We start from the raw sequence: 16,673 nt of genomic DNA, 5'->3' as shown, positions 1-16,673 counted from the left end.
TCCTATGAAGATCAGAGCACATACTGAAAACATGTACATGCCTGGCAATAAAGAGCCCTAGAAGCTTCTCTATCAACAACATTGTCATATGAAACTGTTAAGAAAAAAGGAGATTTGGGCGTGTAAATTTTCATAGAGGACAAATGTGGTAAAAAAAGATCAGTTATTCTTTAAATCAGACTTTTCCATGTATAGACTGTAAGGTCTCTGTCCAGTCATTTAGCCTATCTCTCTGCTGCTTTTACGCATCTACAATAAAGAGGTAATTTAAAAAGTCATCTTTAGGCTCCTTCTCAGGATCAGTAAGATAATGAACATAAGATATCTGTACCAGGTATTTCCATACAGATATATTTATTAACAAGAATATTATAGAAAATGGGTCACTAAATACTAGGACATGGAATGTAGTTTTGGTTGCATGGAGCTCTGGACTCATGTGGTACTCATGTGCTGTGATATGTTTGAACATTTATAACTAATTAAGTCTTTCAAAATGTTATCACCTTGGATTTTCAAGGTAAGCTTTTTATCCAATAACAAGTATCTGTATGAGAGAGAGAAAGAGAGAGAGAGAGAGAGAGAGAGAGAGAGAGAGAGAGAGAGATTTAACACAGAAAAGAATAAAACAGAGAAGTAGAGATGGTAATGTCAAGCAAAAGAAAGAGATATGTCAAAACCTGAAGTTGAAGAGACTCTAAAACCATGAAGAAGCAAGGAATAGTGTTACCTTAGTTGCTGGGAGGAAGACCACTTCTAGATGATTTTGGTCCTCTGGCATCCAAGATATTAGAAAGTAATTTTCTGTGTTTCAAGCTGCTTGATTTGGCGTTTTGTTGAGGTAGACATAGAAATTACTAAGACTTAGCCACTGAAATATGGCATGGTGCCATAACAAATACTTAGATCCATGGAAATAATTAGAGGTTAATTGTAAGAGGTACAGTAGGAAAGTTCTAGATTGATTCAAAAGAATGTTGGTGAAAATGTGAGCATTTGATTTTCTGGTGAGGGCTCAGAAGGAAGTGGGGAGAATGTCACGGAAGCACCTGCCATTCTAAGGAATGTACACATATTATCATTAATAATATAGTGATGGGAAAATGAATGTAAAAGAGACTTTTGTTAAGGCACAGGAGAAAGTGAGAAGCATGTGACTAGAAGTTGGCAAAAGAATCTTTTTATACAGTGGTAGAAAACTTGGCTAGATTAATTAACATTTGTGCAGGAAAAGACATGCTTGTAAAGATGAGCTGCAGCCGGTGTAATTTGAAGGGGAAGTCTGGTTTCTCCTTGTTGTTTAGAGAAAATGTGGTAGGGAAGAAATTAAATAGGAACCAGTAGGAGACTTTTGACCTGTCCAAGCAGATTCCAAAGGATGCCACAGTTAGGAAATTCCTCTTGGGAAAGGGACTTTGCAAAGAAACTCAAGTGTGTGGATGGAGAAATTTTTGTTGCGAGTTGGGCATGTGATACATGGGTCCTCTCAGTACTTCTTCATAAGACAGAAGTGAAGGTGGGATGGATATTCATGAAGAATCAGTAGTGCACCATTTTCTGTTATTGTACAGAACCCTAGTGTGTACATAGAAGACTCATGGGGGCTCTCGAAATATTGAATCGACAGCACTGTAGATGATAGTTTAGATAGATTTATATTTAGAATTTGTACATATATGTTTATGTTTAGAAATGGAGCTAATGCCACATTAGTTATGGACTTTTACAGAAGTTATAAGGCAATGGATACTCTTTGCATTTGAGACAAATGTGAACCTCATAGGTCCAGAAAGGCATTCTACAGAAATTCTGCTACTTCAGTTCAGCAAGTCTAAAACAAGGTCATAGGATTACCCATTCCAACACAGGCAACTCCTCAAGAAAGAAAAGAATGATTACCTTTCAGTCTTTCAAATATGTGTCCACGTACTAGCCACCAGAACCAGGTTCCCCTGAAAGTCACCTTCTGACTTGTTTTTTAAGATGGCATAATTAAGTTATAGGTCTTAAAATGAGACCAGGTTGGTTTTCTTTCTGGTGGACACCTTGTCTAATGGACTAATAATGTACATTAAAGAGAGAGGCAGAGGGAAAAAGGCAGAAGTCAAAGAAAGAGAATATGAAATATCAATGAAATGACAAATGCCACAAGAAGCCTGAGTTGGCTGGCACTCAGAGACAAGCGCTCACCCCCCAAATCCCCATAGAGCACACAGCCCTGCCCACTTACCAAAACTTCAGGTGTTTGACCCAAATATGAGACAAGAAAATATCATCATGGTTTTAATGTGCAGTTTGTGCCATTATGATTTGATAGAGGCCCAGGAAACTAGTCCAGCTTCACAAGCAGTAAGCTCTGATGACCATGCCTTGAATAAACACCACTTGAAATGCCTTCAGGATGCAGTATTGTACTGACAGCCGTTGTGGCTTGACAGGTTATCGAGGCATCAGAAACCTTGAAGGCCCCCATGTGTCTGGTGGAAAATAAGAACAAGCAGCTGTTGGTGAATCCAGGTGCCATCCAGATTCTTAACAGCATTTCTCAGCCTGTGGTGGTGGTGGGCATTGTGGGAATGTACCGCACAGGAAAATCATACCTGATGAACTGCCTGGCTAGACAGAACCATGGTGAGTGACAGAGGCCAATTGCTTGAACTCCTTATAGCTTAGGTTCTTATTTGTGATAGAATTACATATGGGAAAGCCAGTCTACCCGAAGAAGAAAAGTAAATCTTGACCTTGAGTTAACTATAGGCATCCATTCTTTTTCTTGTTTGACTTCTGTTAATGAAATAACTCATGCTGCTCCTCAGGATCCAATTACTTTGTTTTAACCTTCACTTACTTAACAGTTGTAGTTATGTCTCCTTTTTAAAAAAAAAAAAAATGCTTTGTTTTCTGTGTGGAGTGTGGCCATCCCAGTAAGGTGACTTTGTTATTTAATGTGTAATAATCCTTCTGGGCTCCACATTCCACCATGAGTACCCCATACCTCATTTACCAGTTTTTTAAAGTAACGTACAATCTCTGTATGTTTCAAGTCATCAGTCTTCCATTTTATTTAAACATTTAATTTAAACGTTTATTTACATGTACATTTCTTTTTTGAGTCTAGTTTCAGGTATTCCAGGCTAGTCTTGAACTCACTGTATAACTGGAGATGATGTTGAATTAATCTTCCTGTCTCCACTCAGGCTTTAAAGCCTGTTTGTTCAGATTCATTCTTGTCATCATCAGCCTTCACTTTACTAGCTCAAAAGATGCTCTTTCATTTCCATCTTGGACCCTTACTTAGCATTGTCCACATAGCTAATTTCTTCTTGCTTCTTGAAATAGATACATATATTTTTTTTTCCTCTTCCCTTCAGGCTTCCCTCTGGGCTCCACAGTACAGTCTCAAACCAAGGGCATCTGGATGTGGTGTGTGCCCCACCCCACCAAACCAAATCACACCCTTATCCTTCTAGACACTGAGGGTCTTGGGGATGTAGAAAAGGTGAGTCAGAAAGAGAGTGACAGATGAAGTTACTCTTGATTTCTCCTTGTGTTTTAATAATCTCCTGCAATTCAGCATATGGAATGTAAATCTGTCTAGAAACAAAATTATAGATGACTTGAACTTGATGCTTTTAGCTATATTTCTCAGGAAAAACAAACACCAAATATTTCATACTGTTAGATAAAGCATTTATTTCTTTTCAAAGAAATGAATAATTAGACTGCATCGAACCAATCATCTTGTAGTGGCTCAGTCCTTTGGAATTAGCTCTAGAGACACTGGTAAGAAGAGGAAAAGTTCTGCCCCAATGCAGGTCTCATATCCATGTGTATCCAATGACCTTAATCTGCTGCTATTGATGCATCAGTATTTAAACAAGGTAGGCTCCCATGAGAGCAGACATGGGGTGCTTTATTGGCATAAGCCCCTTGATGAAAACCTGTGGAATATGGAGAGGAAGGAGAAAGTTAGAGGGAAATGGGCACATTCTCCAAACTTACTCTATTCCATGGAAACTGTGTTTCAAAAATGATTCCTCTGCTTTGAACTGGAACAATAATTAATAATTGGAAGTTTGCCATGGAGACATTTCTCATCACCAGGCTAACACCTCAAGGTGCCATTCATCACCACTCATCAGGGCTTGCATTAGTTCTCCCTAGAACTTTGCCATTCAGCACATTATGGGCTTCATCACAAGCTGGTAAGTGTAAAGCTGACCTAAGAGGGAAGCAGAGAGGCAATGATCCATCTCACAAGTCAAGGAAAGACTGGAGAGCTACCTTCTGAGATACCAGGTGAACAGTGCATTTGGAAGTTAGCATTTAGTTTTGATGGCATTTATTATGGATATTTATCTTCTATACATAGAACATTCAGCAAAGCTGTGAAACCCCACTCCCAGGGTGTCTATAAGGCCAAACATTTTTAGATGACTTTTCAGATATTTTTATATTATAAAATAGATTAGGCAAATGATATTTCTTGTTTTTCTTTTTTCTTTTACTGTGAAACTGACTTGTAAAGAAGACATTTTTCTATAAGTCTTTATATCTTTCCAAAGTAGAGTTAGAGAGTCAATTTTCCTTTAGAACCATACACCAAACAAAGTTATATTCCCAGTATTTAAGGATTTTATTTTTTAGCACAGTTCATACTATTGATTTTCCTAACTAGCTACTTTTAAATTTTGCAATATGTGCTTTTTTTCACCAAAAAGTCCATGGAGAATCTCCTACTAGTCAATTTTAGTTTTACATTTACTTAAGAACTCAGGACTAAACTTTATATACCATCCAGAGAAATGCTATAATTTAGACATTAGTATAATTTATATAAGAAAAATTGCCTGACTTTTAAGGTCCTCTGTCATCTTGTCTCAGAATTCAGTCCAACCTTTTACCCCCTCCAGTAGCAAAAGAGTAACTTTATGCTGATTGGAAGGATTTCTACAGGATTGTATCTCTGATGGTTCTTCTGCTGGCTTCTACCTTCATGTTAGCATCAGTCCATCATGTCCTTATTCCACCAAGTCCTTAACACATGGCAGTAGGCTCCCAGAACATCTTAGCAAGTACTATTTTTCAACTGTCTAAATTAATGCTTTTCCTTAAGACATAATTCAATTTTATCTATGAAGGTCTTGCAATCCTCTTATCTATAAGTAATAGGAAAGCTCAAGTTTGTTGAATTCATCTTATAAATTTACCATTGCCATCACTTTCAATGGATTGTCCATGAAGTATACAGACTGTATGAAATATCTAGTGTCATAGATAGCTGCATGTTGGTTTTAATTGGGTATAAGTCAAGTCCTCAGTTGTGTCAAGGGTATGGTACAAGGCTCAAATGTATTCTGAAAGAATAGTTCCTACCACTGAACATCTAATTTTACCATGTTGGGTTTTTCTATAGGCACTATGTTACTCCATCTCATTGTTTAAAAAAGAAGGAAAAAGAAAACACTGTAAAGAAAATGTCACTTAAGTTCTATTATCAAGAAAATGTAATCACAAAAATTTCCAAAGCAATAGTTAAAGCTGAAATGTGTGCTCATGTCCTTAGAGCTTGTTCCTCTGCAGAACTAAGAGAGTAGTTGAAATAGTAGATGAAAGCTCAAGAGAACAAGGATTGGATGAGCCTTAAATGAGGATTAAGAAAAGAATTAGCTCCAAAGACTGTTGCTGGTGTGCCTTCTAGGGTGACTCTAGGAATGATGCCTGGATCTTCGCCCTGGCTGTTCTTCTGAGCAGCACTTTTGTCTACAACAGCATGAGCACCATCAACAACGATGCTCTGGAGAAACTGCAGTATCCTTCAAAGAGTCAAGGTTTTAGTTTCTATTGAAGAGCTTTTGGGAATGAGACTCAGGTATGGCTGAGTTGCTAGTGGTTGATCTGAAAATAAAACCAAGTGTTTATAGGTACTTTTTAAATGAAGGAATTGTGGGGATTGTGATTTCGAGTTCCTTTTCCTTAATTGAGTCCTGGTTATGTGACAAAACTCACAGAGCTCATTAGATCAAAGTCCTCCCAAAGATCTGACACAATAGAAGATGCTAGAGAGTTTGTGAGTTTCTTTCCAGACTTTATCTGGACTGTACGGGACTTCACCCTGGAGCTGAAGTTAGATGGTCACTGCATCACGGAAGATGAATACCTGGAGAACGCTTTGAAGCTGATTCCAGGTATCAGAGCTTGAAATGGATACAGGGTATCTTAGTAAGGGGTGGGATCCACTGAGTAATGCCCATAATATCTGGAGAAACATTGGCTTTTGAAGCTTGACTGAAGTCCATAGAGGAGGGACGTGGGAGTTGAGTGGAAATGCTTAAGGTCAGGAATTCAAATTCACCCAAGAAGGGCAGAGCCCAATACCAAGCAAGGATACTTAAAGTCAAGTTGTACTTTACCCAAGATGTACCTTAGACTCAAATGAGAAAAAAAAAATGGGAAAGTTTTGAAGACTGAGCACTTCTATTTGCTACGTTGGCCTCTGCTTTTGTTTGCTAAAAGCAATTAAATGCTTATTTGTTAGACAAAAAATCTCAATTAAAAAGCTGCCTATTGGAACAGTCTAGTTCACATATTAAGTCTAATTTTTTCAAAGTATAAATACAAATTTCTAAAACTAGTACTGGTATATTGTCCATAAAATTGTTTATTTTTTTTAAATAAACATGAAGAAAACTATCTCCTCAAACAATGGGGAGCAATGTATTGGGCTGCTGTTACCTTGACTGTGAAATGGCCATTGAAATCATACACACAGTAGCATATGTGACTGCATGCATGGGGCCTAAAGGAAAAAAGAAAGACGGGAAAAATGTGACATTAGAGTGGGGGAGGCATTAATCTGGAAGGAGAAAGGAGTTGGAGGAAGGGGGTGAGAGGGAAGTAGTGTGTGAATATTATCTTATAGTCTTATATATAATACCTTCAAAAATAAAAATACTCATGCCCAGGAGTACACGACCAACACAAAATGAATTCATTAGTATTTTTGAAAGTTTTTTTTTCCCCCTTTGGTCTCACTATGCTTTGTTTGGGCACTTTTTTTTACCATACAGATCTTTTACTTACATATTATGGTTCCCAATTTTGTGTGTGTGTGTGTGTGTGTGTGTGTGTGTGTGTGTGTGTGTATGTGTGTGTGTTGGTTTTCTGTGTGCAAAGGTGTGTGTGTTGTGGTTGTTGTTGTCTGTATGTGTTTCTTGTGCTTTTCCTCAGAATCCTTTTTTTTCCCTATTTGCTTATTTAGCTTGTCCTATTCTAGGGTTTTTTTGGGGGGGCACTTGAGACAGAGTTTCTTTTTGTGTAGTTCTGGATGTCCTAGAACTCATTCCATAGACCAGGCTGGCCTCAAACTCAAAGAGATCTGCCTGCCTCTTCATTCTGAGTGCTGGAATTAAAGGTGTGTGCCACCACCACCCAGCTCTAGTTTATTTTTTATTTTATCTTATTATTACTATTACTGAATGTCTATTTCCGAATGAGGGATAAAAGAAAGGGTATGGATTTGTGTGGGTGGGGAAATACAGTGCCTAGAAGCAGCTGGAGGAGGAGAAACTATAAGCAGAATAGACTTATGAAAGCAAATGTATTTTAATAAATTAATCAATAAAATAAAAATAATGTAAATCACTACCTGGGGGATGTAGCTCAGTTGATAAAGTGCTTGTCTAAGGTGTGGAACCCTAGGTTTGATGTCTAGTACCTCCTAATCTAGGTGTGCTAGCATACTACTGTGGTCTCACATTCACCAGGTGGAGGCAGAAAAAATCAAGGGTTCATGATCATTATTTGGTTATAAAATGAATCCTAGGCTAGCCTAGACTGGGATATTTAAATTGTTGTATAAAAAACAAAACCAAATAAGCAAAAAACCTGGAAAGTAAAACTATGACTTTTTTTTTTAACCCATCGGATATGTCCATGGAACTCTCTGTTTTTCCTCTTCCTCAGGGTATAATCCCCAAATCCAGACATCCAACTGGCCCAGGGAATGCATCAGACAATTCTTTCCCAGGCGGAAATGTTTTGTCTTTGACTGGCCAGTGAGTGACCCACAACTCTTGGCCAAGATTGAGAACATACCAGAAAGTCAACTGAATCCTAAATTCCAGAAGCAATCGAAGACTTTTTGTTCTCATATCTTCACCCATGCAAGTACCAAGAAACTCAAAGAGGGAATTCTAGTAACTGGGACTCGTGAGTCACTTTTGAAAAGTTTATGTTTTCTGTGGGTCAGGACAGGGTGGAGTCTGGATTCTTTGGTAGGATTATCAGTACTTTTATTTGCTGTATTATAGAAATATGGGCATGAAGAAGTTTATTTCATACATGGAAATCCACATTTCTTTATTAACATTTCTCTATTTAGGAAAGAGAAAAATCTGTGTGGTGATATCATATAAGATGATAGTTTCTCAATAAAGACATAAAAAATTTATGCTGGATGTTTTGGTACACAGCTGTAATCCCAGTTATGTAGAATGCTGAAGAGGGGGATCCCTAACTCGATGTCAACCAAGGCAACTTAGCAAATTGTCTCCAGATAATAGACAAAAGAAGGTAGAGCTGAGCTCAGTAGTCCAGCAAGTGCTTACAATGGGCACCAGAACCAGAAAAAAATTAACTAGCAGGTCAATTACTTAAATTAAAAAGTAGATATTAAACAGGGATATAGGCATAGTTCAATGGGGGGGGGGGCACTTGACCAGCATGCAAATAAGGCATACCGCAAGCATGCCAATGGTTTAAGGTTCAGAATCACAAAACATATTAATTAAAAATAGATAAATTAATAAATATAAAACAGATCTGTGGATATAGCTCAGTAGAAGAATGCTCACCTAGCCTTCATATAGGATTATAAGTTCAACCTCCAGCATCACAGTCTATCAGCCAACCAACAAAAGATTTTAGTTGACTTATGTGAGTCAGAAAAGGAAACAGAAGGTTATGAGTGCTGGGCATGGTTAGTGAATACATGAGAAAAAATAATTGAACTTAATCTTCTTTACAGAACTCATTTTGTGGTCATGGGACCTCTGTAGTAGCTCATGCTAAGATGGGTCCAAGCTTCATTAACATCTGTCTCACTGCCTTGAAACCCTTGACTTTTTTGGACAAAGGTTCTACATTTTCATTTGGAAATAGGGCTCACAAATTAAAGATTTTTTTTTTTTATGTAATAGACTACTTCATTTGTTTTGATGGGAAAGTGTTCTAGAAATCCTTTGAATATACTGCTTTAATCATTAATTTAATTTTTACAGTGTGGTGAAGAACAATAAAACTAAATAAATAAGAAATACAGTTGAGATTTTGACATGAAAATGGATTCATAGAAGCAGAATGAAAATAGGGACAAGAAGTAAAATAAAGGAAGAAAAGAGAACTTTATATTCAGTATGATGGGGCTTTTGAAGATGTTGGCCACCACATCATGTAAAATAGAGAGTGAAAACTTTCTACTGTGACCTAAATATCATGTCTCTTTAGGGTTTGGGACTCTCGTGGAGACCTATGTGGATGCCATCAACAGTGGGACAATTCCTTGCTTGGAGAATGCAGTAAAAACACTGGCCGAGCGTGAGAACTCTGCAGCTGTGCAGAGGGCGGTTGACCACTACAGTGAGCAGATGGCCCAGCGACTGAGGCTCCCCACAGACACACTCCAGGAGCTGCTGGATGTGCACACAGCCTGTGAGAAGAAAGCCATTGCTGTCTTCATGGAGCACTCCCTCTCAGATGACCAGTGGGAGTTCCAGAAGAAGCTTGTGGTGATATGCCTTAGCATTTGTTTCTGATGCCTGCCCTTCTGCCATAAGCCTCTACATTTTGATTCCATGTTGTATCTTTCCTATCATGAAGGAGCCAGGGTTCTTATGGGTAACAGAGATTTTCACCACAGTTCTATCCTCTTCTCTATTAGATGTTTTTAATTTTTAATAGTTTTTAGAAAAATATGTGTACAGGTGTCTTGCCTATTGTATACCTGCATATTAATGGTATGCAGTGCTGACGAAGGCTAAAATGGTACATTGGATCTCCTTTTTCTGGAATTACAGATGGTTGTGAGCTCTCATGTGGATGCTAGTAATTGAAACTTCCTTCAGAAGAACAGCATTGTTCTTGACTGCTGAGCCATCTCTCTAGCCCAACTTCATTTTTACTGTGGTAGAATAGGTTGGTATGTGCCTAGTATCTTTAAATATATATATTTATAAGTCACAGTTCTTCAAGTCAGGTGCAGCATTGGATATATGGCTCTCTGTTCAGTGCATCCCAATCTTAAATCAAGGTGTCCTGTAGACTTGGCTCTTGTCTAGAGGCTCTGAGAATCCCTTCTGTCTTCAGTGCGTCAATGAGGCATTCTGTCCTTTCCTCATTTCTCATCTCTGGTTTTCTTTGTCTATAATCAACTGCAGGAAGTGATTTTGGCAGGTTCCTATGGTGAAATAAACATCATTTCTTTTTGTTTCACCCTTGACAAAGTTTAAATATTAAAAACATGATAATGGCTGGGTGTTGGTGGCACATGACTTTAATCCCAGCACTTGGGAGGCAGATCTCTGTCAGTTCGAGGTCAGCATGGTCTACAGAGTGAGATCCAGGACAGGCACCAAAACTACACAAAGAAACCCTGCCTTGAAAAACCAAAAACCAAAAACAAACAAACAAACAAACAAACAAACAAAACCATGTTAAATGTTTTCTTTCTTAGCAGTTTTCCAGACAATATGTGATATCTGTCAATCAGAGCTGACCAACTCTTAAAAATAGTGTCTCTATAAGTTAATGAGTTCATGTATACTTCAGAGAGTTGACACACTGATGCTCTTTTGGTTATGACTGACCCTCTTGGTCAGTTAAACTCTAGTTCTTGAAGTTGTCCTGTGCTGTATAATGATGTGGTCACAAGCTTAATATCCATCCTATTTGGAGATGATGAAGGATGTAGATGCCAAGTGTCCTTGTGGCAGCAACATCATTCTGATGACCAGAGACACTGTCATAATGTTTCTCTTTTACTCTGTCAATGACCATTCTAAAATGGACAAACATCATCCATTGTGAGAAAAACAGCATGAGTGTAACTTAAAAGTATAAATATTAAAACTTGAGTTCTTTTAACTTTATAGCCATCACTCTTGCTAAAGGAATTTTTGAAGCCCTAAATTCTCTGTCCATCACAAACCTATGCAGAACTGACAAGTGAAATGCTGTGCATAAATTTCCACCCACACCAAAGCACATTCTCCAAGGAAGCAGTATCCCCTCCCAGTTAAACTTTACATTCATTATTGATTCATGGATACTCTTCATCTCAGCCCACAAAGAAGAACAGAGATTCCATGCCCACTCACCTCACTTTCATAGCTTTTGAGCTTGAGGCCAATGAAATTAGAAAGGTTTCTAGAAGTCACTCAGAGTTGACCAGACCAAGGCTAAAGCAAGTCTCCCAATCTTCCTCCTATTCCAGTCCATTGTGGGGTCATCACAGTGCTTCATTCAGCAATATCACAGTGGCACCTTCCTTCTAACAGCTTCTTTGTTTTGTCTTCCCAACTCATCTGGCAGGCCACTATAGAGGAAAGGAAGGAAGATTTCATGCGACGGAATGAAGCAGAATCTGTCAGTCACTGCCAGGCTGAGCTGGAGAAGCTGGCAGAGCCCCTCAGGGAGAGCATCTCACGTGGAGCTTTCTCTGTGCCTGGTGGGCACAGCCTCTACTTAGAAGCCAGGAGGAAGGTTGAGCAGGGCTACAAGCAAGTGCGCAGGAAGGGAGTGAAGGTGAGGAATGAGGGCAGGTACATCAGGCGGCTAGAGCACAGCTAGAGTGGTAAGTGCTACTCCTGGAATCGAAGAACCTTCTCTGGAGAAAAATCAGATTATCTTGTATCTTGGCCATTCTAGTCTTCATACTCACAAACACTGCATGATACTAAACAACTAACAAACATTAATTTCCTCAGAATAGACTTATAACGTAAATCCAAATGAAAGAGAACATTAGTTTACTGAATAATCTGTTACTTTTTGATCAGAGTATACATGTTGTTAGAGAAAGAACTTTTGTTCTCAGGAGGCCTATGATCTTAGCTGACATGGACAAACAGAGTTATGCTTGCTAAATGGGAGCTAGTTATTCAACTTAGAGAGATGGAGGTAGCAATGGAGCTGACGGTAGGTGGTGGTGACGTGGATACTACCATACTGAGTCCTCGTTTTCTAAATTAACTTAGAATTATTTTTCTCATGGGAATATCAGTTTATTACAAATGACAGAATGAATTGGTTCCCAACAGTATCTCTATGGTACAGTTGAGGGGTATGCTGAACAGATGAACTCACACAGATTTACAAAAGAAGCAGGACAACTTCACTCAGAGTGAAGCAATCATTTAGATAAGAGAGGAGGACACTGTTCAGATTGTCAGAGGCCATATAAGTGAAGATATTCAAATGACTCAAATTCCACCCTGGGCCACTTTGAATGGATCTAAAGAAGGCAGAGGCAGTTACTACAGTCATAGTTTGAGTTGCTTTGAAGGATAGACTAAGTCATACATTCCATTTCCCTAATACACATACCTTTTCCCACACATACTATATCTGATTTTAATCACATGAAGGTTCAGTTATGCATAGGCATGAGATGCTAAGTATAGGTATTCTTCATACATTTTCACTTGAAGGACCAAGCTTGCCTGACAGAACTGTGACTGTGCATGCACTGAAAACAGCTTGAGGCCAGGTCTATTCTACTGGGTGCACTGGCAATGGACTCGAATAGAACCTGTCATGACTTGATTGATTTAGGGGCAGAGATACTTAGACTATTACTCAGAGAGGAGTGTATGTGTAGCCAGTGCAGGGGTGCAATGGGAGGGTCTGAGGGTGTGTTCTTTTGAGAGGAATATGTGTGCACAGTATACCTGGGTAAAGAAATTAGACTGGCAAGTGCATCATTACAAGACAGGGAGGGATGTATACCCTAAACCGAATAAGGTCCCAGACTACTAACCTATTCCCTAAGCCTGCCTGCCTCATATGTGTTTGTGGAACTGTGTAATTGGGTTCCTTTTAACACTTTTTACTCTTTTGGCTCTTTGCTCTTTGGGGGGCCTGATACCCAGCTCCCAAGTAAATACACAGGCTTATTATTATTTATAAATGCCCAGCCTTAGCTTGGCTTGTTTCTAGTGAGCTTTTAAAAACTAAACCATCCTATCTACCTTTTTGCCTCTGGGTTTTTTACTTTTATTACTTCTTTATATCTTACTTTCACTCTTACTCCATGGGTGGCTGTGTGGCTGTGTGGCTGTGTGGCTGTGTGGCTGTGTGGCTGGCCCCTAGCATCCTCCTCTCCTTGTTCTCCTTGTTCTCCTGTTCCCTGATCCTCTTCTCTCTCCTGTTTTCCTTCTATATATTCTCTCTGCTTGCCAGCCCCATCTATCCTTTCTCCTGCCTTTCTATTGGTCATTCAGCTCTTTATTAGACCAATCAGATGTTAGACAGGCAAAGTAACACAGCTTCACAGAGTTAAACAATTGCTATATAAAAGAATGCAACACATGTTTGCATCATTAAAACAAATGTTCCACAACATAAACAAATGTAATATATCTTAAAATAATATTCTACAAGAGTTCAGGCTGGGGCTGCTTCCCAGAGTGGCTAGTGGGTGACATTCCTAGGAAACAAGGCTGGAGAGATAGCAGGAGGCTGTTACAGAAGGCTGTTTAATCTCAGGAAAGAAATCATAGACTTTGTTACAACCACAGAATTAAAGGACTCACATGGAAACTAAAGCAGGATTCAAATATTGCAGTCAGGTTAGTGATTTCATTGAATGATAACTCTTTCATCAGAAGAATACATCTTGCTGCTTAACTTTTTCTCTCTTTTGGTACCCAGGCAAGTGAGGTGTTCCAGAACTTCCTAAAGTCACTGATCACTACAGAAGACTCCATCTTGCAGTCAGATAAAGCCCTCACTGATGGACAGAAAGCCATGGCAGGTACAGAAGAGGGCTCAGCTCTCAGAGAATTCCTATAAATTCCCCAAACAAGGAGATCTCTCCTGTATCCTCTTCCCAATCTGAAAACCAACAACTGGGACTGGTGTCACCTGGCTAGCTTGTCAGTACATTTCCATCACATATGGAATCAGTGACTACTGATGGGAAGACACAGAGTTTCTGTGGGGAAATCAGTTTGTTCTCTGAGATCAGGAGGGTAGCTCACTTCTGAATGTCCTTTCTTCCCTCTCGAAAACCCTTGTGGACAGCTGAGCAGGCCAAGAAGGAGGCGGCTGAGAAGGAACTGGAGCTAACAAGGCAGCAACAGAAGGAGCAAGAGCAGATGATGGAGGCTGAAAGGAGAACCTTTTCAGAAAACATGGGCCAGATGCAGAAGAAGATGGAGAGGGAAAGGGAGACCCTTCTGAGAGAGCAGGAGAGGGTACTGGATCACAAGCTGAAGGTGAGGACATATGTGTTGAAAGTACCTGCTAGACCCTGGCTCCCCAGGAAGGAAAAGTGTGGCATTGTCAGGAAATCATGATCCCAGAGAGAACCCCCAAAGACATGTATGTGATCATGAAAACCTCAGATCTGCCTAGATCCTAGCCAAGCCCTTAATTCTAGAAACACATCACTTTCTGTAGCATTAGCAACCTAAAGAGTGTTGGAGTGAAGAAAAAAAATATCCACAGGGACTGCTCTTGTGTATTTTAGGGTGGTTTCATTCAAAATGAAAATACCTCAGCCTACCTTTCCTAAGAATTTTTAGCACAACTGCCCAGGATATCAGTTTGAAATGATCAGACACACCACCTTCTGTGGCGTTAGTAATCTTAAGAGTGTTGGAGTGAAAACAACCCACAGGGGCTGCTCGTGTATGTTTTAGAATAGTCTTATTTTACTCCAACTGAAAATACCTTAACCTGTCTATCCTAAGAATCCTTAGCACAACTGTCCAGGATATCAGTTTGAAATGATCAGATTAGTCAGGAGATGAACCTGGAGATCTGAATCCTGCAGTGTGTTTCCAGCTCTGGCTGGTGCATTCCACACAACTGGAGAAAAGTGCAGTCTTTCTCAACCCAGAGTGTGACAGCCCCGCTCTCAGGACAGCAGGGAGTTACCATCATTTGTTACACAGATGGGCTTGGCTTAGCTCACTAAAACTGAGACTGAAGGAGTCAAAGCTGCAGCCCTGCCAAGTGGCACTGTGCTTTACTCCATAGTTCCCGGGGCTGTCCTGTCCCCAGGTCCCCTTCATACCAGGGAGAGACTTGCAAACAAGTATCTGCCATAGCTACTCTCACTCCTCAGGTCAAAAGTGTGAGGTTTTGGACAAACTTGTCAAATACTGTTTTTTTCTTTTATAGTTGGAGGAATAATGTACACATATGCTCAGCTGCTGACATTGTTAATTATGAAATATTAGTAGTGATATTTTTTAAATGGGCTCTCTCTTTTCATAGGCACTAAAAGAACTAATTCTTGATGGAGTTGAGGAGAAATATGATGATTTAAGAAGAGAAATAAAGCTAAGAGAAGAAACGATTGAAGACATTAAACATAGCTCCGTTCAGAATATCCTTGATATTGCTGGCAATATGTTAACTGAAGCACTTCCTGTACTGTGTAATGTAGGGATGCAGCTTCTCAACTCCTATATGATAGGCTAAGGATTCTTGTGAAGTATAGTATAAAGGCCTCTTATGTGTTAGCAATAATGTTAAACACACTTTTTTCATGTGTGTGTCATCATGGATTCATTCAACAGCCATTTCAAATTAAAGACTTCCCAAAGAATGTCAGAGGCCGACAACTTCCCCACCAAAAAAATCAACTAAAATTTCATTTGATAAATATAAATCATTCATGAAAAAGATGTAGTCAAGGCACAAAGGCAAATGGTCCACCCATAAATTCTCACCAACATAACTGCCCAATCAGGAGCTGAACAAATACAATAAACTTGTTAAGTATACAAGAAAAAGCCCTCTGCCTTATGCAAAGAACAACAGAAAACTACAGAATGCTAAGAGAAAGAGAAATAGTCTTCTCTAGAGAAAAGCACACCAATTGGTTATCCAATATCAAATGGTCAACACTGAAAATATACATACAAGTAACATTATACAGACTGAACAGCTTACATTTAGAAACACATATATGCATGCAATAACAATTAATGAAAAAAGAGGCCATGAATTTCAAAGAGAGCAAGGAAGGGTATATTGGGAGGGATTGAAGGGAAGAAAGCAAAGCAAGAAATGTAACTTCTAATGAATATATTAATTAATTTCTAATGTAATTTATATAATTAATATTATAATATCAAAAATTTAAAAGGTAAAAAAGTAAATGTTTGCAATGCCTATTTCAATCCTGTGCATTATCATAAACTTTTTGTGAGACTGCCAACCATATTTTAATAGGCATAAATATGAGGGAAAAGTATGTTTTGATGGAATAAAATCATACAAAATTAAATTAAGAGGTTTATGTTTTACTTGTATAATGAACAAGAAAAGCATGTTGGCACATTAGTTGAGTAGGACTTTACAGAGTTGACAGTCTCTCATGTTTGGTGATAAGAAGGGACATGTTGGAATTATACATCAAAATTTAATATGCATAGACTTCT

The 16,673-nt window shown here is 38.9% G+C and overlaps 1 protein-coding gene across 1 annotated transcript in view; it reads left to right on the top strand.

Moving 5' to 3' along the window:
- Window positions 1-16,082, top strand: part of LOC118585118 — a 42,026-nt gene extending 25,944 nt beyond the window's left edge. The window contains exons 13-22 of the mRNA XM_036189271.1: window positions 2,439-2,631; window positions 3,372-3,499; window positions 5,702-5,811; window positions 5,992-6,188; window positions 7,966-8,211; window positions 9,508-9,788; window positions 11,590-11,802; window positions 13,930-14,032; window positions 14,302-14,495; window positions 15,502-16,082. Coding sequence (XP_036045164.1) covers window positions 2,439-2,631; window positions 3,372-3,499; window positions 5,702-5,811; window positions 5,992-6,188; window positions 7,966-8,211; window positions 9,508-9,788; window positions 11,590-11,802; window positions 13,930-14,032; window positions 14,302-14,495; window positions 15,502-15,708 — 1,872 coding nt within the window. The 3' untranslated portion in view covers window positions 15,709-16,082. The remainder of the gene's footprint in view (window positions 1-2,438; window positions 2,632-3,371; window positions 3,500-5,701; window positions 5,812-5,991; window positions 6,189-7,965; window positions 8,212-9,507; window positions 9,789-11,589; window positions 11,803-13,929; window positions 14,033-14,301; window positions 14,496-15,501) is intronic.
- Window positions 16,083-16,673: the final 591 nt, after the last annotated feature.

This window comes from Onychomys torridus, chromosome 6 (genome assembly GCF_903995425.1).
Source record: "Onychomys torridus chromosome 6, mOncTor1.1, whole genome shotgun sequence".
Taxonomy (NCBI): domain Eukaryota; kingdom Metazoa; phylum Chordata; class Mammalia; order Rodentia; family Cricetidae; genus Onychomys; species Onychomys torridus.
Note: the sequence above shows the minus strand (reverse complement) of the source record. Positions and strands in the feature narration are given on the sequence as shown.